This window comes from Otolemur garnettii, unplaced genomic scaffold, assembly GCF_000181295.1.
Source record: "Otolemur garnettii isolate 467f Iridium unplaced genomic scaffold, OtoGar3 scaffold00061, whole genome shotgun sequence".
NCBI lineage: Eukaryota > Metazoa > Chordata > Mammalia > Primates > Galagidae > Otolemur > Otolemur garnettii.
Window position 1 is genome coordinate 4,070,963 of NW_003852456.1, and position 20,203 is coordinate 4,091,165.

At 37.5% G+C, this 20,203-nt stretch overlaps 1 protein-coding gene across 1 annotated transcript in view; it reads right to left on the reverse strand.

Annotated features, from left to right (window-relative positions):
• TENM3 (teneurin transmembrane protein 3) overlaps positions 1-20,203 on the reverse strand; it is a 199,871-nt gene that overhangs the window by 173,016 nt on the left and 6,652 nt on the right. Inside the window, exon 2 of the mRNA XM_023514908.1 lies at positions 984-1,222. Within this exon, the coding sequence (XP_023370676.1) occupies positions 984-1,155 (172 nt within the window). The 5' untranslated portion in view covers positions 1,156-1,222. The remainder of the gene's footprint in view (positions 1-983; positions 1,223-20,203) is intronic.

The window sequence follows — 20,203 nt, forward strand, 5'->3', positions numbered from 1 at the left end:
CCGGGCTGGGGATTCGAACCCGCCACCTTAGGTGTACGTGGCTGGCGCCTTAGCCGGTTGAGCTATAGGCGCTGAGCCAAGGAGGGTCACTTTTTATAGTGAAATAATAGAAAAATTATTAAGTCATAGTTTTCCAATAAAGCCTAAAATCTGTCTCTCTGCCTGCTTTCTTTCTCTTGCTATTGGGCCCCCAACCCCACCAGCCATGTGGATTTCTAGTTTTACAAACCCTGAGGAACCCAACAGACCAAAAGTAAGTGTAAATTCTCTTTCCCATGCTCCCTTATCTTTTACAGTTTGTTCCTGTAAGTCTCACATGATTCCTGAGTGTCCAGGAGGGAAGGGTGAACAGTTAGGCCTAAGGATGGCAAACACTTGGTAAACGTCTGCCTTTAACCTTGCCTGAGGGAAGATGGGACACAGCATTCAGTCACAACACTGTGTGAACTCTTAATTTCACTCCCTGGACCTTGGGGAGGGATTCTTCCTTTCTTTCTTTCGCATGCCCCCCTTCTCTGACTCCTTTTCTCTTCCTCTTTCATCCATCTTCCCATCTCTCACTCCCTGATCTCCCTTTCTCATCTCTTCCCCGGATATAAAAATAAACTTAGACTTTTATATCTTAATCTCAGCCTAGAGAATTCTCTTCTTCTCCTGAGCAGCACCTACAGAGCAGCTGAGCTTTTCCATACCTATCACGACCTATGTTTTAGGAGGGATAAACCAAAGGCACACGTGTACTCTAGTTTGTGTCTAAGAATATAACCTCCTCTTTATGGAAATGAACCACCTACACAGCCAGCTTCTCTATTTATCCACGTGTGCTAAAATGACCTCAAATACCCTCATATATCATTACTAACACCTCCCTCACAAACCATAGCCTCATAATATAACTTCTCGATGAAATAAATACGTGAAACTAACAAAACAAGGTCATGTCCTAATTTATAAACCAAATAATAATAGAAACGTGTTCTTACCTATGAAGTAAGACAGGAGTATTGCCAAGAGCACCGAGACGCCTACGGCACACAGGGCCGTGCACTTCCAGCTGCAGTACTTCGAAGACTTCTTGAATTTGAAAGCACTTCTTGAGAGAGTATTTCTAGGTAGTGGCCGAGTAGGCGGTGAATAAACAGAGCCAGATGCCATGGTGTATCCTGGGGTTGCTGTACTGAACAGTGGCGTTGTCCCTGTCCCTGTTTTGAATAGGAAATGCCTGTGCAGAAGAAAAAGCACAGGGTCAGATACAAATGAGAGCACATGCTGTGGAACTCAGGTGGAGCCAGGCAGGTTGGGCTGACACCACACAGTGGTCTGGACCATTCAGGTCCTACCAACTTTCACCCCATCTACCATTCTTCGTGTTTTATAAATTCACCTCCCACCCTAAAGATGTCCATCTTGAATAGTTTAGGAAATTGATTCAAATCAGAAACGTTGTCATAGATAACGGAAATGTAATCAGAAGGTAAATCTGCTGGGGGAGGGAAGGATGGTTAGTAATCACAAAACGCTCTAAACGCCAGCTTAAAAAAAAAAGGGGTCAATGGATCAGATTTTGGGTAAAATACAGAAAGACTCTAACAACTGAGCCACACAGTAGTGGAGCAAACTGCCACTAAAAGTTTGTATCTTTCTTACCTTAAAATGTGTAAGCAAAACTTAAATGATACACACGAAGAGAGCACTGCGAACGACTTTCCTTTAGATTCCGATTAACAATACAGGCTTCAAATTTCAAAAATGTACCACGTGTTTACATTTAATATTATGCAGATAACTTGTGTATCTACTTTTCATCCCAACATCTATTATATTTCCTTCTAAGACATCAAATGTAGTCCACACTGCTCTCTCCTTCATATTTGGGAGGTTTTCTATGTCTATGAATATTCTACTCTGGTGTGGTCTGATATTTATTTATGCAAGATAATTTAATATGATACATAGTTAAATACTTATAGTTTTAATATTCATGTACTTATTTTACTGTGTAATAGAAAAAGATTGACCATATCAAATGAGTTAAGGGATTAACAGAAGTGGGAAGTTGAACGGCAAAATTTCACATTATACTATACTCCTAGGTAAGAGAAAGTGTGTAGTGAGAATAGGATGGACTTAGGCTAGGGCCAAGATAACACAGCTGGTCTGGTCAGCTTAGGACCTACTGACCTTCACCTCATTTCTTCCATTCTTACTGATTTGTAAATTTACCTCTCACCCTAAAAAATGTCTATCTTGAGCAGTTTAAGAGAACTGATTTAGGAAATTGACTTTTGAATCAGAAATGCTGTAATAGATCACTGAGATGTGCTGATTATTATTTAAAGTAAGGGTTAATGTGGTTTTTGCTTTGAACTTTTATGTCTAAAACTGTGGCTTTGGAAATGGAAGAAAATAGTCTCTGGAAGAGGCTACTCTCACTGTTCTCTATAACGGCTGGCTTTTTGACCAATAAAGGTTGGTAGACCTGTCCCCATCTCTGCATATTGGCTGGATCCTCTTCATCCACAAGTTACTACATCTATAAATTGTACTAGTGACTATACTGTGAATAGTATTGTCCCTCACTGAATTACTTATAAAGCTAATTGTAAAGTTTATAGCCTGAACTGAGTTACGTGCTAGAGACAGCATGGGCACCTTCTGCCACATTCCTACCTGGGGTGGTAAGGTGACCAGACATCGGGCTTTTTAACAATTTGTCCTGTGGCTTTTTTAAAAAGTCCCGATTTTTGGAAAGAATGCACAAGCTAGGGAACAGCAGGAGAACAAGAAGAGAATATATGGTTTTCAGCTGCCATGTGGCTATTTCACCAGGATATGCGTTTTATATTATTTTTGTTAATTTTATAATGTTAAACTTTAATAATAACAAATAATTGTTGAGAACTGCTTATCACAGTTCGCATTGTTGATCAGTTGTTAGAATTCGACCACAATTGTTTGGACTTAATGAACAATGGCATTTTTTGGCATTGGCAACCACAAAAACATTTTGTAACTATCTCTCAGACGATACACATCGTACTGCGTGCTAGTGCTAGTTAAACAAGTGATGTCAACAAATCAGCTATTCAGATAATTTAGGTAAGTAATTTATTGATTTATTTCATGAATTTAGCAGATAGTACTCATATTATTTATACTTTATAGTGGCGGCAAAAAGTCTAGCGCCGGCCTTCAAAGTGACATGACTTACGAGGAATCATTATTAAAAAAATATATTGATAAGGAAAAGGTTAAATCTTGGGCATCAGCAAAAATCACAATAGAGAACAAATGGTTAAAAATATTTCATCATTTTGAAACAAACCATGTTCCATACAATAATGCACTAAAAACTGTGGGATATGCGCTGTTCTTACCAGGAACTAATGCTGCGACTGAACACATTTTTTCTACCGTAAATAAAGTGTAGACATCAGAAAAATCGCAATTAAGTGTTGAGACTTTGAAAGCCATTTTATGTGTGAAATATAATTTAACAAATTCTTGTGAAAAATTTCATGACCTTTTAAACAACAACAGCAATCTACTAAAAAAAAATTCACTCAAATGAGAAATATGCCAAAGAATAAAATAATACTATACATAATTTTTTAATGTATTATATTTGTAAATCTAACTGATGTTGAAATTAAAAAAAATTACAATACTATTTTTATGTTCTATGAAAATTTTTGTTGCTCCATATAGACCAAATTTTTAATTTAGGAAGCCCTCCCCACCCCGTCAATGGTGTCCCACTTTACCAATGTTAAAATCTGGTCACCTTATTACTAAGGGCTTTGGAACTGGACTCTCGGTTCAAATACAGACTTCACTTGTAATTAGCTGCTTGTTTGGTGACTTACTCAAATTTTCTGTGTTTTGGTTTTGTTATCTATAAAGTGGGCACAATAGCAGTACCTACTCAATAGGTATTTTTTGAGGACTAAGAGAAATCATATATATAAGTGTTTATATTAGCATCTGGCACAGTACGAAATTCATGTATCAGAACCTATATTCCAAAAGACTAAAAATTGCTATCTAAAGGCTTTAGATCTCAATTCAAAATATAGTATCATAAAAAACAATGCATATGAAATTAATTCACTGGTTTACAAATTTGGTATTGGTGATTTTCCTCCACACTGGTGTGTAATCCAGAAGAGAAGATTGATTATATCACACTAAGAAGTAACCTGATCATTTGGGTAAGGCATCAGTAAACTTTCTTGGTAGAGGACCAGAGAGTAAATATTTTTGGCTTTTCCTATTGTATCATTGAACCCTGCTATTATATCACGAAAGGAGCCATACACAGTGCATAAATAATTCTGTCCCAATAAAATTTGATTTATGGATATTGAAATTTTAATTTCATAGAATTTAATTTCCATAGAATTCTTCTATGCCATTAAATCCTTTTTGTTTCAAGCTGTCAATTATTTAAAAATATAAAAACCATTCTTACAAGCAGGACAGAAACAGGTAGCAGGGACGAACGTGTCTGTGAGCTATAGGTGGCCCCTAATCTAGATCCTCATTGTTTTATGATGATGCATAACGAATGAGCAGGAGGCAAAACACCACTAACTTTTTTTTAGATTCATTAGAAGATCTAAAAAAAGCAGCCTGAAGGATATATAAGCACTCCTGTTGGAAAAGGTAGATGGAGATCCTACTATTAATCTTTTTGGAAGTTCCACCCTAAAAAATTCCTGACATACACTAAAGTATACATTTCACAGGGCCAATCACCTTTGTAAAGCGTAAGGAAAGGATTGCAATTTCCTATTATTGTGAAATGATTCACTATGTCACTGTACAGAGTGGGCTTTATGATCAGCTTGGCTTTGGAAGGCGCCCCACAATCACTGGCTTGCACTAGCTATCCATTGTGTCGGCTTCATCAATCCCTGCCTTTTCCTGAGTACTTCCTACATGCTATGTACTACTGTTGTATTATATTTTCCAAGTCTCAGCTGAGATGTCACCACCTGATTACCCAAACCAAAGCCCTATTCCCTTCACTCTCCATTGTACTGGTCATGTTCATTTTCTTCACAATGGATATTACAGTCTGCTACCTTATTATTTATTTACTTGTGTGGCAGGTTAAATTTGTGAAATACTGTTTAAAGGGTGTATTTTTCCTCTTGATATATATTTTTTTCTTTCTGTGTTTGGTCTGCTCTCTCAATCCCTCCCTTGTTTTATTCCATTGCCTCTGGCAGAAATAAAGTAAGATGAGTCTTCCTTTGGTTTTTGAAAGCTCAAGACTGCTGGGGAAAATGGAGTGGCCTGGGGTATAACCAGAAGGCTTGGGGGTGGGAAGGGAGAATAAAAGATGTTTCCCTCCAGACTGGGAGAATAGCTTCAGGTTCGGAGCAGGTGGAGATCCCAGGGGGAGCTGACAGGAGCAGAGGATTCTGGTCATTCTCTGTGGGCGGCATCTGGGGAAGGGGCAAGACTCCAGAGAAGTCTGAGGCCCTTCCACTGCTTCCATTCTGTGCTAGAGAGCAGAGAAACAGCAGAGAGAGCTACCTGACAAAGCTATGTATACAGAAACAAGTGACACTCAAGTAACAATGGGTATACAGGTCCATAGCCTGTGACAGATTTCCTCACCCTATGTGTTGGCATAATGAAAACCCTCTGGAAGAAAGCAGAAATAAAGAATATTATCCTTTTGGGAATGTACCTCTAAAGTCTAAAAGAAAAAGAATGTACCAAGTAAAGGCTCCCCTTCCAGCAGGGTTCTCAACCTGTGGGTTGCGACCCCTTTGTAACAATGAAAATACATCATGGCATTAGGAAGGTTGAGAACCACTGCCTTAGATAATAAAATAGGTCATTATATTAAGGGCTAGGATCAGAGAAATAGGAACAGCTGAGAGAGGGATTTACTTGTCTCAGAGACCTGGCCCTATTCCTGGGTTCCCTGGCTGAATCCTGGAGAAGGAGACAGTGCAAAGTGTACGCAGAGGGTCTGACAGCCAAGGAAACCTGTGCCTGAAAATTTGGACCCAAACCAGAGGAGATAACAGGATCCCAAAGAGAAATTAGTGCCTGAGGTGTACAGGTAACACCGTCAAAGAGAGCCTCACTGAGATTGCTATGCCTCCGTGTAGCTTTCAAGAAGCAGAATTATTTCCGTAGCTGCAAGAGTAGCACAGAAGGCAGCAGAGGGTGCCCCTGGACCTGACAGGCTGCACAGATGGGAAGGCAGGCCATCTCAACCGCAACATGGGGGTCAGCAATGAGCAAAACGGCTCCCAAACACAGCGTCTTGGCCAAGAAGACCCAGACACTGGACTCTCCCTATGCTCAGAGATTCAGGTAAAGGGAGGGTTCCAAAATGTCTGAAGAAAAAGATAGGAATGAGGGCTTAACATAAAGAGAAATATAACAAAAACGTTGTATTTATAGTTGACAGTCTAAGAATGATATACCCACCGCACAAGTCTATTGTTCCTCTTCTTGGTAAGGACTTCCTCACCTCTGTGTTTCCAGAACTGAAACAAGGGTCTTGGCACATACTAGCTGCTCAATAAAAACATGTGGTGGGGGGGGAGACCAGGAACCATTGTGCAGATGAGAAAAATGAGCCTCATAAAAGTTAAGTGCCTTGCCAAAAAGCCACATCTAATAAATACAAATCATCATAAAGTACATAAAGTAAAACTAAGTCAATGAAAGTTGGAGATTACATGGAACAAAATGAAAAGCACTCCTGGAGAATGTGTTGCAGCTTGACTGAAAGTGGGTTAAGTCACTTCCCAATGGGAAATGGGAACTGAACTAGGGGACTCCAAAGATTCTGACCTTAGCTGCAACACTAGAAACATGGGATGATGATTTTGACAGATGCTGACTTAAAACTAGATATCCGTTTCCATTCCAAAATTTGAGATATGAGCCAGGCATGGTGGCTCACATCTATAATCCAAGCACTCTGGGAGGCAGAGGTGGGTGGATCCCTTGAGCTCAAGAGTTTTAGACCAGTCCGAGGAAGAGTGAGACCCCGTCTCTACTTATAAAAATAGAAAAACTAGTAGCTACTTATAGTCCTAGCTACTCAGAAGGCTGAGGCAAGGGGATCGCTTGAGTCCCAGAGTTTGAGGTTTCTGTGAGCCATGACACCTTAGCACTCTACTCAGGGAGACAGAGTGAGACTGTGTCTTAAAACAAAACAATCCCCCCTCATTTGAGATATCAATATATGACGTGATTGGTGATTCTGGCAGGGAATGCCTTTAAGAACTAGGCTTAAGTGGCTATACGATAATTATTTTTAGCGGAAAATCCAAGTTTGAGATATTTTTAAAAACTAAGATTTAATATTCTAAGATACATTATTCACTAATAGTAGAACTGAAAACCTCACCTTGACCTTCCAATTTATTTCACACATAAAGGTACTTTTGCTGCTACAAGAAAAAAGAGAATTGCTCTGCCAAGACTTTGTATCTCAGTTCCTTTCCTCCCCTCTGCCTACCTATATCAGAAAGGAATCAGCTGAGGCCTTGGTGATATGTGTTCAAAGTAAGTAGGGAAAGGTTAGAAAGCCTAGTGAGAGGTGCCAAAGGACCAGGGATTTAGGTGTTCAGATCTTTGGTCTTCAGTATATTCATATGGCTTTCTAGTATCCAAGAAAGAATTAGAGTAAAGATTGTTTAGATTGATGTATTTTGACATGGTTTACAAACAAAGGGTGTCATTTGTGTGAGGGACTAGGTCTTTCCAATAAAATCAAGCCTCAAAATATACATGTAAAAATCTCTTAGACTTAGTAGGAAAGGTCTACGTCAGCATATTTTCTATTGCAGAAAATGTTTTGTAGAACTCCATTAGTTTTAGGGTTCACGCAGGAAACCTTTCCAAAGGCAACAATGCGCCTTCCATGGCAATATATGAAACACAACAAAGCGTGTATTGTGATCAATGTGTACCTTTAAGCCCAGGACTTCTTTTTACCTCTCTCAAGGTCCAACACATACTATCCGTTTAGAAGTCCGCAAATATTTAATGTAGAGATAAACGAACACTGTAACTCAGCGCATGAAAAGTACTCAAGAAAATTACTTACCACCTAATTCTGCAGAAAGCACACATTTCTGTGTGTCATTATTCTCTCTCCCCTGCCCTGTGACTCTTGCCAAGTCCTACAGCTTTGGGAATATGTTTCTCATGTACAAAAATTCTCCACAAATTACTATCAAAAACACATGGTTTTGACCTGGCATCCACATGAGGCTTGTGGAATAAAGGCAGAAATTTTCTTTACTTCTCAGACCATATTTGGGCATAAAAAAAGTGAGCCTGTGGGACTATTCCCCGCTGTATCCGCAGTAAAGCTGCGGCAGCTTTTCTAACACAGAGCGCACCTTTTGTTCTGAGGTTGTTAATGACGCCCTGCTTGGCGCCTGCCTCTGGCTCCTGGGCTATATGTGCTACTGTTTTTCACTCTGGCGATGAACTAGAGGGGCACCCTTGAAGAGCAACTATCAGAGACTGAGATGAGGAAAATCCATTTCAAAGCCCAAAAGACAGCTCGTGCTGAGGGTCACTGAACACCGCGTGCTTGCTTTGTGGCTCTGGAATCTTGAGGGGTATGCTATTTAACAACACCACCGACAAGCAAGGACCGTGGCACAGCCCCACGTCATCACCCTGTAATGCCGAGTACACTCATAGCCACAGCATAAATGCGAAGGGTCGGGTTGTTATTAAGCACAAGCAACAGTTGCTCTTTGTAAGTTGAAAGATTTGTCTCTTTGTTGATCTGCTTTAAGTCCAACCTTTCCATTTCGGCCTCTGCTCTAGCTTATTCAGTAGAACCTCCATAGTTGACCACCTCCCTACACTGACCATAGCCTTACGCTGACCTAATTTTCATAGACTGGACACGCTTTGAGACTTTGTGATATGGGCTATTATCACTGGGGTAGGAGATTACTCAAGGTGGCTTCGATTTGTATTTCTCTGATGCAGATGCTGGGGTGGGTGAGGAGAGAAGGGAACACTTCCATACGGTTGGACTGCAAACTAATACAGCCTCTGTGGTAACAATCTGACAAAAGGTTGATAACTAGAATCTACAGAGAACTCAAATTAATCAACAGAAAAAGAGCAAACAATCCCATCTACCACCAGGCAAGAGATATGAACAGAACTTTCTCTGAAGAAGACACAAGAACGGCCAACAAACATAAGAAAAATGCTCATTGTCCCTAATCATCAGTGAAATGCAAATTAAAATCTCCCTGAGATATCACCTAACCCCAGTGAGAATAACCCAGGTTAAAAAGTCCCAAAGCTGTAAATGCTGGGACAGATGTAGAGAGAAGGGAACACTCTGACATTGTTGATGGAACTGCAAACTAATACAGTCTCTTTGGAAAGAAGTCTGGAGCGTCCTCAATAAACTCAAAGTAGACCTTTCATTTGAACCTGCCATCCCACTATTAGGCATCTACCCAGAAGAGAAAAATCATTTCACCAAAAAAGGCATTTGCACTCAAATGTTCACAGCAGCTTGATTCACAATTGTCAAATGTGAAAACAACCTAAGTGCCTACCAACCCAGGAATGGATTAATAAACTGTGATATGTGTATATGGAATACTAGCCAGCCATAAAAAGACAGAGACTTTACATTCTTTTGTGTTTACCTGAATGCAGTTGAAACACATTCTTAGTAAAGTATCCCAAGAATAGAAAAGCAAGTATCCAGTGTATTCAATCCTAATATCAAACTAGTAGATGTACAACCACAGGCCCATATGAGGGAAAAACAATTCAAGGAAGGTAGGAAGGTGGGAGGAGGGAGAGGGTTTGGTGAGATCTCACCTATTGGGCATAATGTAGGGGTATATGGCATATTTCCTCAGTGAACAGCTCAGCTACAACTTGGACTGGACCTAACAAATGCAAATAATCATATACTCCCTTATATAAATCTGAAATAAATAAAAACACAGACTGGACAGGCCCGATCCTTACCAGGAACACTTCTGTATGGTAACCAGTTTGGTACAGCCTCATGGAGGTCACCTTTCAGAGGTTCTATAATGTGGGGCATGGACACATGTGATATTAGTAAAGACAAAGGCTGAATGTCCTCATCGTTTTTGCTGTTCCTGTCCCTGCCTTCTCATCAGTGCTTAGCAACTCTATGCCTCAGCTAAGAGTAATTGGCACAACATTGGGTAACAATTACTCTTCTCTCCTGCCTGCTTCTCCTCCCTAGTTCAACTTGTCAGCGAATCCTGAATTCACTCCTTCACAGCATTATTATTTTTTTCTTTTTTGCTAGAGAAGTTCTTTGTTCTTATTTATCAACTTCCTCCTTCCTCCTCTCTATTTGAAACAGATAGAGAAGATGCAAAAGTAACATTTCATTTCCAAACTTCTTCTGCTCTCAAGTGAAACGTGTTTTAAATACCAAGCCTGCACTGTGTACTGATACCTCTCCATGTCTGTCATAACCTCTGTCTTCTCCTATCCTAGGCCAGTTACAACGGCTTCTTATGATTTACTTGTTTTTAAATGTGTACCCACCATCTCTCACCCCAGGTATGCTTTGTTCCAGAGCCTCTTCACTTTTGACTGATTTTGTTTTTTAAAATAATAACTGCAAAATGTACCATAGTAAGATTTTCAGTGGCAAAATAATCAGATTTTTGGAGTAAATGTAAATGTGTTTTTCTATGTTGTAATAATATATAATAACAATATATTAGTGCTCATTTAAAAAGATCCTAACAAAATTAAATGTGAGAATAATTTATAAGCTTATAAGATGGGTTAATACAAGTGTTTAGTTCAAGGGCTTAATTATAATCATGTTACCTGTAATACCAAAGACATGGTTTAATAAGTTGGAAATTAAAGGGGCCCAGCTACCCAGGGGAGGCTGAGGTAGGAGGATGGCTTAAGGCCTAGAGTTTGAGGCTGCTGTGAGCTATGATGACACCACGGCACTCTATGCAGGGTGACAGAGTGAGACACTGTTTCAAAAAAAAAAAAGTTATAGGGACCCAAATGAAATGCATCCCTGAAAAGTATGTTATAGCATTATATTCAACATGGTTTGAGTCATTTCCTCAATGGAATATTAGAACAGGAAGTAAAAGTCAGGAATAAGCAACTACTGAATGAAATTTTACTCAGATTAACTTTGTGAGTGGTTATCCTTCAAAGAAAACTGTTTTCTTGAGGGCTTTATACAGAATGAGAAACCTTTTTAGAAATTAACAGAGCAACGATTACAATAGAGATAGCATAGTAGATATTAGCATTCTGCTTCTGGCCCTGCGGCACTGTTGAAACCTTTATTATTGACGAATAGAGACATATAAAATATTTCTGTTGTTTAATAACATCCATTATTATCTATCTTACAGAGAGAAGAGACCACTGCATGGAGGCATCGATGTTTCCTTCGTCCTCTTACATTCTTCGTTGGACAAAGAAAGTCTTACATTAAACCAAATGTGAACTGTTTAAATAAAATGTCTTGCTGTCCTGCTTTCTACAGACATATGTAGACACAGCAATTGAATAGAGACTGCTTTCTTCAAATTAGATGCTCTGATTTTAAAACCAATGTGCCAATGAGAAGGAAGACCAACTATGTTTGACCAAATCTATGACCTTTTCAACATCCAAAGCTCTCACTTACTAGCAAAGGAAATTTTAAGGCACAGGTTGCTTTTCCTCTGGCAAAAAATAACTTTCTGGATTTGAGAGGCTTATTAAAGGTCTTACAAGATTTCCTCAACATCAAACGACTTTTCCAAAAATGACATTTTCAGATCTGAAGCAAATGAATCACACACTTGTGGATTAAATTTACCTGGGAATATATGAAGGCTAAAACTAACTACTGAGTTCAAAATAGTTTTACTCACTTAGTGATGCCAAGACAAGGGATGGTTTGCCTACACTTCCTCTTAAGATATTTTAAAAAATTGTTAAATACATAACTTTTAATTGTTATTGTGTGTTGCCGTCCATATTGTCTATTATCACTCAGTTACTTGTAATCCACAATTTAAAGAGTAAATTTATTAAATACCACAGAAAGTAAAACAGGCCAGAATCTTTGTCAATATGTATGAGAAACAAGTGATGCACCTGAAAGGTGTCACCTATTACCCAAGCCCCTTAAACACTTGAAAGTTGTGCTTACCAGAGTCTTCAGAATGCTCACTATCAAATTCAGAATTTTAAGCCCCAACTGGTTTACCTATTAAAGGCATATTTAGCAGTACATTTATAATGAATTAAAAACTGGAAAAGCAGTGTTAAAAGAAGTGCTTTAGATAATGCTGAAATGAAATGGACAATTTCTAGCACCTATTAAACAGAAAACTAAAGAAAGCCTGTATAGAAAATTGCCCACTCCTATTCTAGGCTGGGTTCCCCTGTTTTCTTTACCTTTTGGAATCTGATTCTCAGTAGATATCTAGTACAATTACTCACTGTGCTCAAATGCCTAGCTATTTAGAAAGAAATCTAGATGCTGACCCTCAGAAGCTCTGTTCATGAAGACTGCAGAGGCTGCCGTGAACTTTCAGTAAGAAGCCCACCCACACTAGCATCTGCACCAACCTGCACAAGGTACCATAGTTAACTATATCTTACATGCAAACGGTTGGGCCTGACCGTTAGGAAACAGCAGGTTTTAGCAGGGTTTGTGAACTTAAGAAGAAATACGAGCCTGGGGGTTACTTAGAGACGGTTCCTACACACTAAAACAGAGGGTTTCACGCTTTAGCTTCCATCAGCATCTCCAGAGGGCCTGATAAAACACAGCAGGTCTGGGGTGAAACCCCAGCAACTGGAGGGGCTGACCCAGGAACCATTGCACTAAGGTATTAGCATATTAGTTTCTTAGCTTAAGTTTTAAGTTAGACTTCCATCAACATTGTATACCGAATCAGAAAACCAATCCAAAGACTCCTGCTTAGAAGGTCACTGTGGGTAACTTACTATAAGTATTTAGCACAAGTGGAACTGAACAGTACAAAGCTCTATCCATCGGACTGGAGTCAGATGGCTTCAACATTTCATCATTTTATGTCATCTCTTAATATTTTTGCTTTTAACACCCCCCTTTTCTTATTTTTCTCTTTCAATTTCACTCATTGGTAAGGTTTTCCCTAATTGGTTCCCTCATCCTTTCTAATGTCGCTGTGACTTCCTTTAAGTAACTACTGTGTTTATTGGCCTTTATGTCCAAATCAGACACCAGCATCTACTCTCTTTGGGTTCTTTTTGTGTCCGACTGTGTCTCTCCCTGGGTGTCCTATGGTGCCTGTACCTTGTTGTCCTAATCTATCCTTGTGTCCTATAGTATCTATGTTTCCATTTGCTTCTAAAATATTGTACACCACAGTATCTTATTTTATAAGTGCCTCCATTAGGAGGATTCTCTTTCAACTCAAGACTCAGGATTCTGACCCATGTCTAAGTCTAGCTATGGTTCACCTGGGGCATTTACAGCTCCCCAAAATGTTCCCCGACTTTCTACTACAGATAATGTTCTCTCTCTACTCTTAACCTTTCTGGCTGGGGCAGTTCTTATATATTCATTTTTCTCCTAAAAATTTTGTTTCTATTTATTACCTGTATTCAAATTTCTAAAAACATGAGCCACCTCGAATTATTCTCTTTATCTACTAGCAGAGACTCTTCTGGAAATCTCAATACTAATTTTTTTCCATAAATATTTTCTTATTTCTATTACATCAAATAACGTTCAAGATTTCTATGTTTGCTATCACATCAAATAAGATTCAAGACTTCTATTTCATTATACCATAAAGATATGTCAGTATTTTCCCTAACTGACCAGTTTTTTCCTACTTAAAAAGCAATTGATAATTTACGTTGAAAACTTAAGACTGTTTCTTACTTTTTAAAAACAATTTGCTGATTGATATGAAGGTACAAATGACTGTTGCATTGTTTCGTTTTTAACATAAAGTTCAAGTTGTAGTTCAGCCCTTCACACAGGGGTTGTGCTGAACACCCTCACGCTGGTGGGTTCTCATCTAACTTGCATAATCTCTCTCCCCTCCACCTCACTAGAATATACTCCCATTTTTCTTTCCTGTAAGCATGTAGTTATTTATCTATTGGCTTCATATTACTATTAGGTACACTGGATACATATTTTTACATTCTTCAGATACTTTACTAAGAAGAATGTCTTTCAACTTCATCCAAGTAAACATAAGAATCCCTATCTCTTCTTCTGGTGAATAGTGCTCCATGGTGTACACATGCCAGTTTGTCCATCCATTCATGGGTTGATGGGCACTTGGGTTGCTTCCGCACCTTGGAATCAATTCTAAATATTTAAATAAATTCAGTGTGCATGCACACACACAAACACCACAAATCATCTTTCCCTTTACAAATTTTCTGTTTAGAGAAGAAAAAAAAATTTTTTTTCCTGCTTACTGTGCCATCTCCCTAACTTTTTTGCCTTCTTTGAAACTGACGAGGACAAAGTAGTGACAATGAAGGTGACATTCCACATATTGGTCAGAGTTGAGGCACCACACACCTTGACAAAGGTTATAGCAGTGGTTGCTTTTGATCTACAGAACAACATGATAGAAAAAGTCTCTTACTGAGATTCAGGAGGAGCAGAATACCATTACAGCTGAAAAAAATACCCTATACTGAATTCTTACTATTATAATTAAAGAGAAAATTTCTAAGGGATGAAAGAAACATTATTTTACAACATGCTTTTATGGGTGTGAGCTGAACCACCACAAAAATACTTAACTGTTATAAGGAAAGTAAAAAGTATTATTAGGAGGACTAGTTTTAATTAATGTATTTTTGGGTTGTTTTTAAGATGGTGTTGCCCTTGGTAGAGTGCCATGGCGTCATAGCTCATAGCAACCTCAAATTCTTGGGCTCAAGTAATGCTCTTGCCTTAGCTTCCCGAGTAGTTGGGACTACAGGTGGCTGTCATAACGTCCAGCTATTTTTAGAGATGGGGTCTGGCTCTTGCTCAGCCTAGTCTCTAATCCTGAGCTCAGGTGATCCACCCACCTCACCCTACCAAAGTGGTGGGATTATAGGCATGAGTCAAAGCTATAGCTGAGAATGAAAATGCAGAAATGAGAACAAAAACTAAAAAGGCTTGTCTCAAGGCTTGACTAAAAAAATTAAACAGCTAAGATCTAATAAAACATACACATAATGAATCACTCGCTAAAACTCAACATCTTTCTTTGTATTTTTGTAATTTCATCTATTAGTTTTTTAAAAGGATGATTCTAGAAAAAGTCCTTGTGGGCACATGTAGGTGTGTGTAAATTTTCTTTTTTTTAAATTAAATCATAGCTGTGTACATTAATACTATGATGGGGTACAGAGTGCTATTTCTATATACAATCTGAAATACTTTCATCCAACTGGTTAACATAGCCTTCGTGTCTTTTTCTTAGTTATTGTGCTAAGACATTTATATTCTACATTTAGAGAGATTCACATGTACTCTTACAGGATGAACCATAGGCACGATCCCACCAATCACCCTCCCTCCACCCACCCTACCTCCTCCCCTCCCCTCCCTCTCCCCTTTCCCCATATTCTTAGGCTATAATTGGGTTATAGTTTTCCTACGAAAGCTATAAATTAGTTTCATAGTAGGGCTGAGTACACTGGATACTTTTTCTTCCATTCTTGAGATACTTTGCTAAGAAGAATATTTTCCAGCTCCATCCATGTAAACATGAAGGAGGTAAAGTCTCCATTTTTCTTTATGGCTGCATAGTATTCCATGGTGTACATATACCACAGTTTATTGATCCATTCGTGGGTTGATGGGCACTTGGGCTTCTTCCATGACCTAGTGATTATGAATTGGGCTGCAATAAACATTCTGATATAAATATCTTTATTGTAGTGTGATTTCTGGTCTTCTGAATATATACCTCGTAGAGGAATTATAGGATCAAATGGCAGGTCTATTTTTAGTTCTCCAAGTGTTCTTTAGATGACTTTCCAAAAGGAATGTATTAGTTTGCATTCCCACTAGCAGTGTAGAAGTGTTCCTTTTCTTCACAACCATGCCAGCATCTGTGATTTTGGGATTTTGTAATATGGGTTAATCTTACTGGTGTTAGATGATATCTCAAAGTAGTTTAGATTTGCATTTCTTTGATGATTAATGATGGTGAGCATTTTTTCATATATCTGTAGGCCATGCGCCTGTCTTCTTCAGAGAAGTTTCTCTTCAATTCCCTTGCCTACCCTGAGATGGGATCACTTGTTCTCTTCTTGCTAATACATTTGAGTTCTTGGTGGAGTCTGGTTATTAAACTTTGTTGGAGACATAACTAGCAAATATCTTCTCCCATTCTGAGGGCTGTAAATTTTCTAAGAATTATACAGGACTTGGTCAAGATGAATTGATTATTTTGCTTCTAATATAAAGGTATTATAATAAATTTGATTATAAATGTTTTGTAGTCAGTAACATACTATGCAATTACAAAAAGAAAACATTCTAGACTCTGATTATCAAAGTACTTCTTCTTTTATTACTGCCTAAAATTAATTCTGGTATGCATCCTAAAGAAAATTATTTTAAATAAGAAAATTAAACATGCCCCAAGTAAGCAATCAACATTAGAATATAAATTATATGTTTTGATTGAAAACAAAAGAACAAATATGTAATGATTCTCGCTGTGACTCAGTGAGTTAGTGAGACTAATAAAGCATTCTTCATGCTGATAGCATGTTGTGGTTGCAAATCTATTACACTTTCGAATTGATGTGCTATTTTCTTTGGAAAACTTTCACACTAGGAGGTGATCTCAGCAAGAAAAGTGTCTTAAATGAAAAGCTTAGAAACAAGATACATTTAACTGCTGCTACCTGAATTAATATGAGCTATTAGTAATTCCACAAAAAAAGGCCTGAAACAAAAACTATTTTTAGTATTTTACATAAAAAATTATGACATGAATATATTAGTAATTATACATTTTAGCCACTGACCCAGTATCAATTTATAATTATACTGAATATGAAAACACTTGGGGGGTAATTATAGAATTATGTGTTAACTAATCTCTGAAAAATCCTATACTATAGGATTTAAGTATAACCCGTTACATGGATTGAAAAGGAAATATAAAGCAAAATATTTCTATTATGATTTATTTTAACTTAAGTTTATAACCAAGCACCAAAACCATGTTACAGATTTTGTATGGGAATGTTAAGAAATGAATTAACACTAAACATGTAAAAAAATTTTTTACCATTATTACAAAAGCTAAAATAGCTTAAAAGAGTTAATTTTTTTTTTTAGTTATTTCAATGGAGTTAACCATGACATCAAGTATATAAATCTATATTAGATATTTCCTTCCATGATTTAATATATTAATTGTTTCTACTATTGGCAGTTATCACATACTAAATATATTAATATAAAAATGGAAATGAAAAACAACATTAAAATTCCTATGTGTAATTTGGACCAGACTTCATCTATTATTAATTCCTTTAATTATTGATGGCCATCTATGCTGAGGATTGTTTAGCAGAATTCTTTCTATAAACTTATGAGCCACATAAATAGACAAATTTCAGATATAGATGTAAGTTTATGAAGAATAAAAGAGTACCAGTTGTAAGTGGTGTTGAAGGGATCCTAGTCAATCATCAATCTGATGTGTAAGTGACAGTGAAAAGGCAGATGACAGAAAACAATCCAACAGTGAAAAAGGGGCTTACACAAAGCTTAGTGAACATCTATTTACCACACGCCAAGAAAATGCTATTGAATTTAAACTTGGCAGAATTCTCACAGAATGTGCATGTTGTTTGCATTATAAAACCTACTTTTTTTAAGATGAGAAAACTGAGATTGATTTGTCAAAGGTTATACAGGGGCAAAGTTGTGTCTTTTTGGCCCCAAAACTTATTACAAGTGGCTACTGATATATGAACATCAACTCTGCATGTTAATCCTAAGCTCCCTGATCACAGGGACCTTTTCCTGAGATCATATACACACACAGATCAGAGTCTTGAAATATGTTAAATTATGAATTTGTTGCCAGACGCATGCCTATAATCCTAGCACTCTAGGAGGCTGAGGTGAGTGGATCCCTTAAGCTCAGGAGTTTTGAGATCAGACTGAGCAAAACTGAGACCCTGTCTCTGCCAAAAACACAAAAACTAGATGGGCACTGTGGCGGGCACCTATAGTACCAGCTACTCGAGAGGCTGAGGCAGGAGGATGGCCTGCATTCAAGAGTTGGAGGTTGATGTGAGTGATGACGCCACAGCACTCTACCCAGGTCAACAGAGTAAGACTCTGTCTCAAAACAAAACAAAACAAAATGTATTTCCCTAGGTACTACGAAAATTAAGATTATGAGATATGAATACTTTGTACAGATTGCTGACTATCAAAGACTTGACATTATCAGAGTATATAGTGTTTGTAATTTATTGAAATTATGCTTTCAAATATCATTTACAGCCTATAGCAAATAATTAATGCATACTTTCTTGGTGTCTTAATTGCTATTAAAAAGAAACTGGTTCACTCCAGTTAAACAAAGTAAGGCTCCAAATCTATTGTACAGCCACCTTCCTTGCACACAAAAGACTCCAAAGCTTCAATAAAACTGGGGCCATGCGTCTGACTGATGTGAAGACAAAGCATCCATCAAGGCTTTTATTGATTCTTTCTAAACATTTATTACTTTAGTTAATTAAATGTTTCAAGGGTATGAATAGTTGCCTTTCATTTTTATTTGAAGACTTTTTTTTCTTCTAAAGAATAAAATTAACAGTCTTGGGGTTCCTACCTAGGAAATTTCACCTATTTTTTAAGTGACAGAAATAGGGAGAATTAACCAAGAGATTTTATTCTGGTAAAATTAATCACTGTTTAATTTTATGCACTGCCTACCTAACACAGAAAGATAAATTAGACATAGGCATCCCAGGTAAGATAAGTACTTTTCTTATTGTTTGGACAGAAGAGAGCTACTTGATGATAAAAAGTTATTTGTCTAATTGTTAACCAAACAGATGCTTTTACTCTAAACAATTGTCGCTATTATCTGGTCAATATTTTAAAGACCCTTTCAGAGCACCTAGTTGCTTTATTTACATTATTTCATTTAACATTTGCAACATTATTAGGAACAGCTATTATTGCATAGGAAATTGACCTCAGATTTAAATAATTTGTAAATAACTACATAGTTAAAATGGTTTGATCTAATATTACAAACCAGACAAATCAGAATCCAAAGCATATACTTCCTCTTTCCGTGAAATGTGTTGCACTCATACTATACCTACCTTATTTTCGTTAGAATATATATCCACATTGACTCCTGAGAATGACTTTCATGTTAAAGCTACTATCAGCCTGTAGCCTACCTGTTCATTTTAACTGTTGGAATGATGTCTGCTAAACTAGAAAGGTGAGGCTAGCATTATAAGTGGTTAATAATAATCTTACATTTAAAAAATCATATTTTTGCTTTATTAGGAATCATCTTTGAATCTCTAACTGAAACTTTCTTAGGATAAAGCCTGTACTTCTACATCAGAGAATGGTTTTGGAAACACAATTATAATGCTGGAGAGACACATGGAACTTTGAATAAATTCAGGACCAAATTTTATAACCTTTTTACTTTCTGATGAGCATACATTATGTTTAAATCTAATGAATGAACAGATTAGAACTTCTTGAATAAAACGCCACTCAATATGTTGCATACAAATTTATGTTCCTGTTATTCTCTTAATAATGTCAGAAGAAAATGAAGACAAATATCTTACACATTAATCTAGGAGCTACAGTCTATGCATAGTGGCTCACACCTGTAATCCTAGCACTCTGGAGGCCAAGGTGGGAGGATTGCTTGAGCTCAGGTGTTCAATACCAGCCTGAGCAAAAGTGAGACCTCATATCTTAAGAAAATGAAAATTCAGGGGCTACATATTTTGGAGGAAAACAGAGGCTTTTTTTTCTGTGAAGGGGGTCAATAAAAGGTTAGATACTGGCTGCTAGTTGGCAACAGAAACTAGTAAAGTTCAAGCCTGGAATCTTACCTGTATTCACCCAAAGCCTGCCCCTTTCCTTTGATTTCTTCTTTCTTCTTCTTCTTTTTTTTTTTTTTTT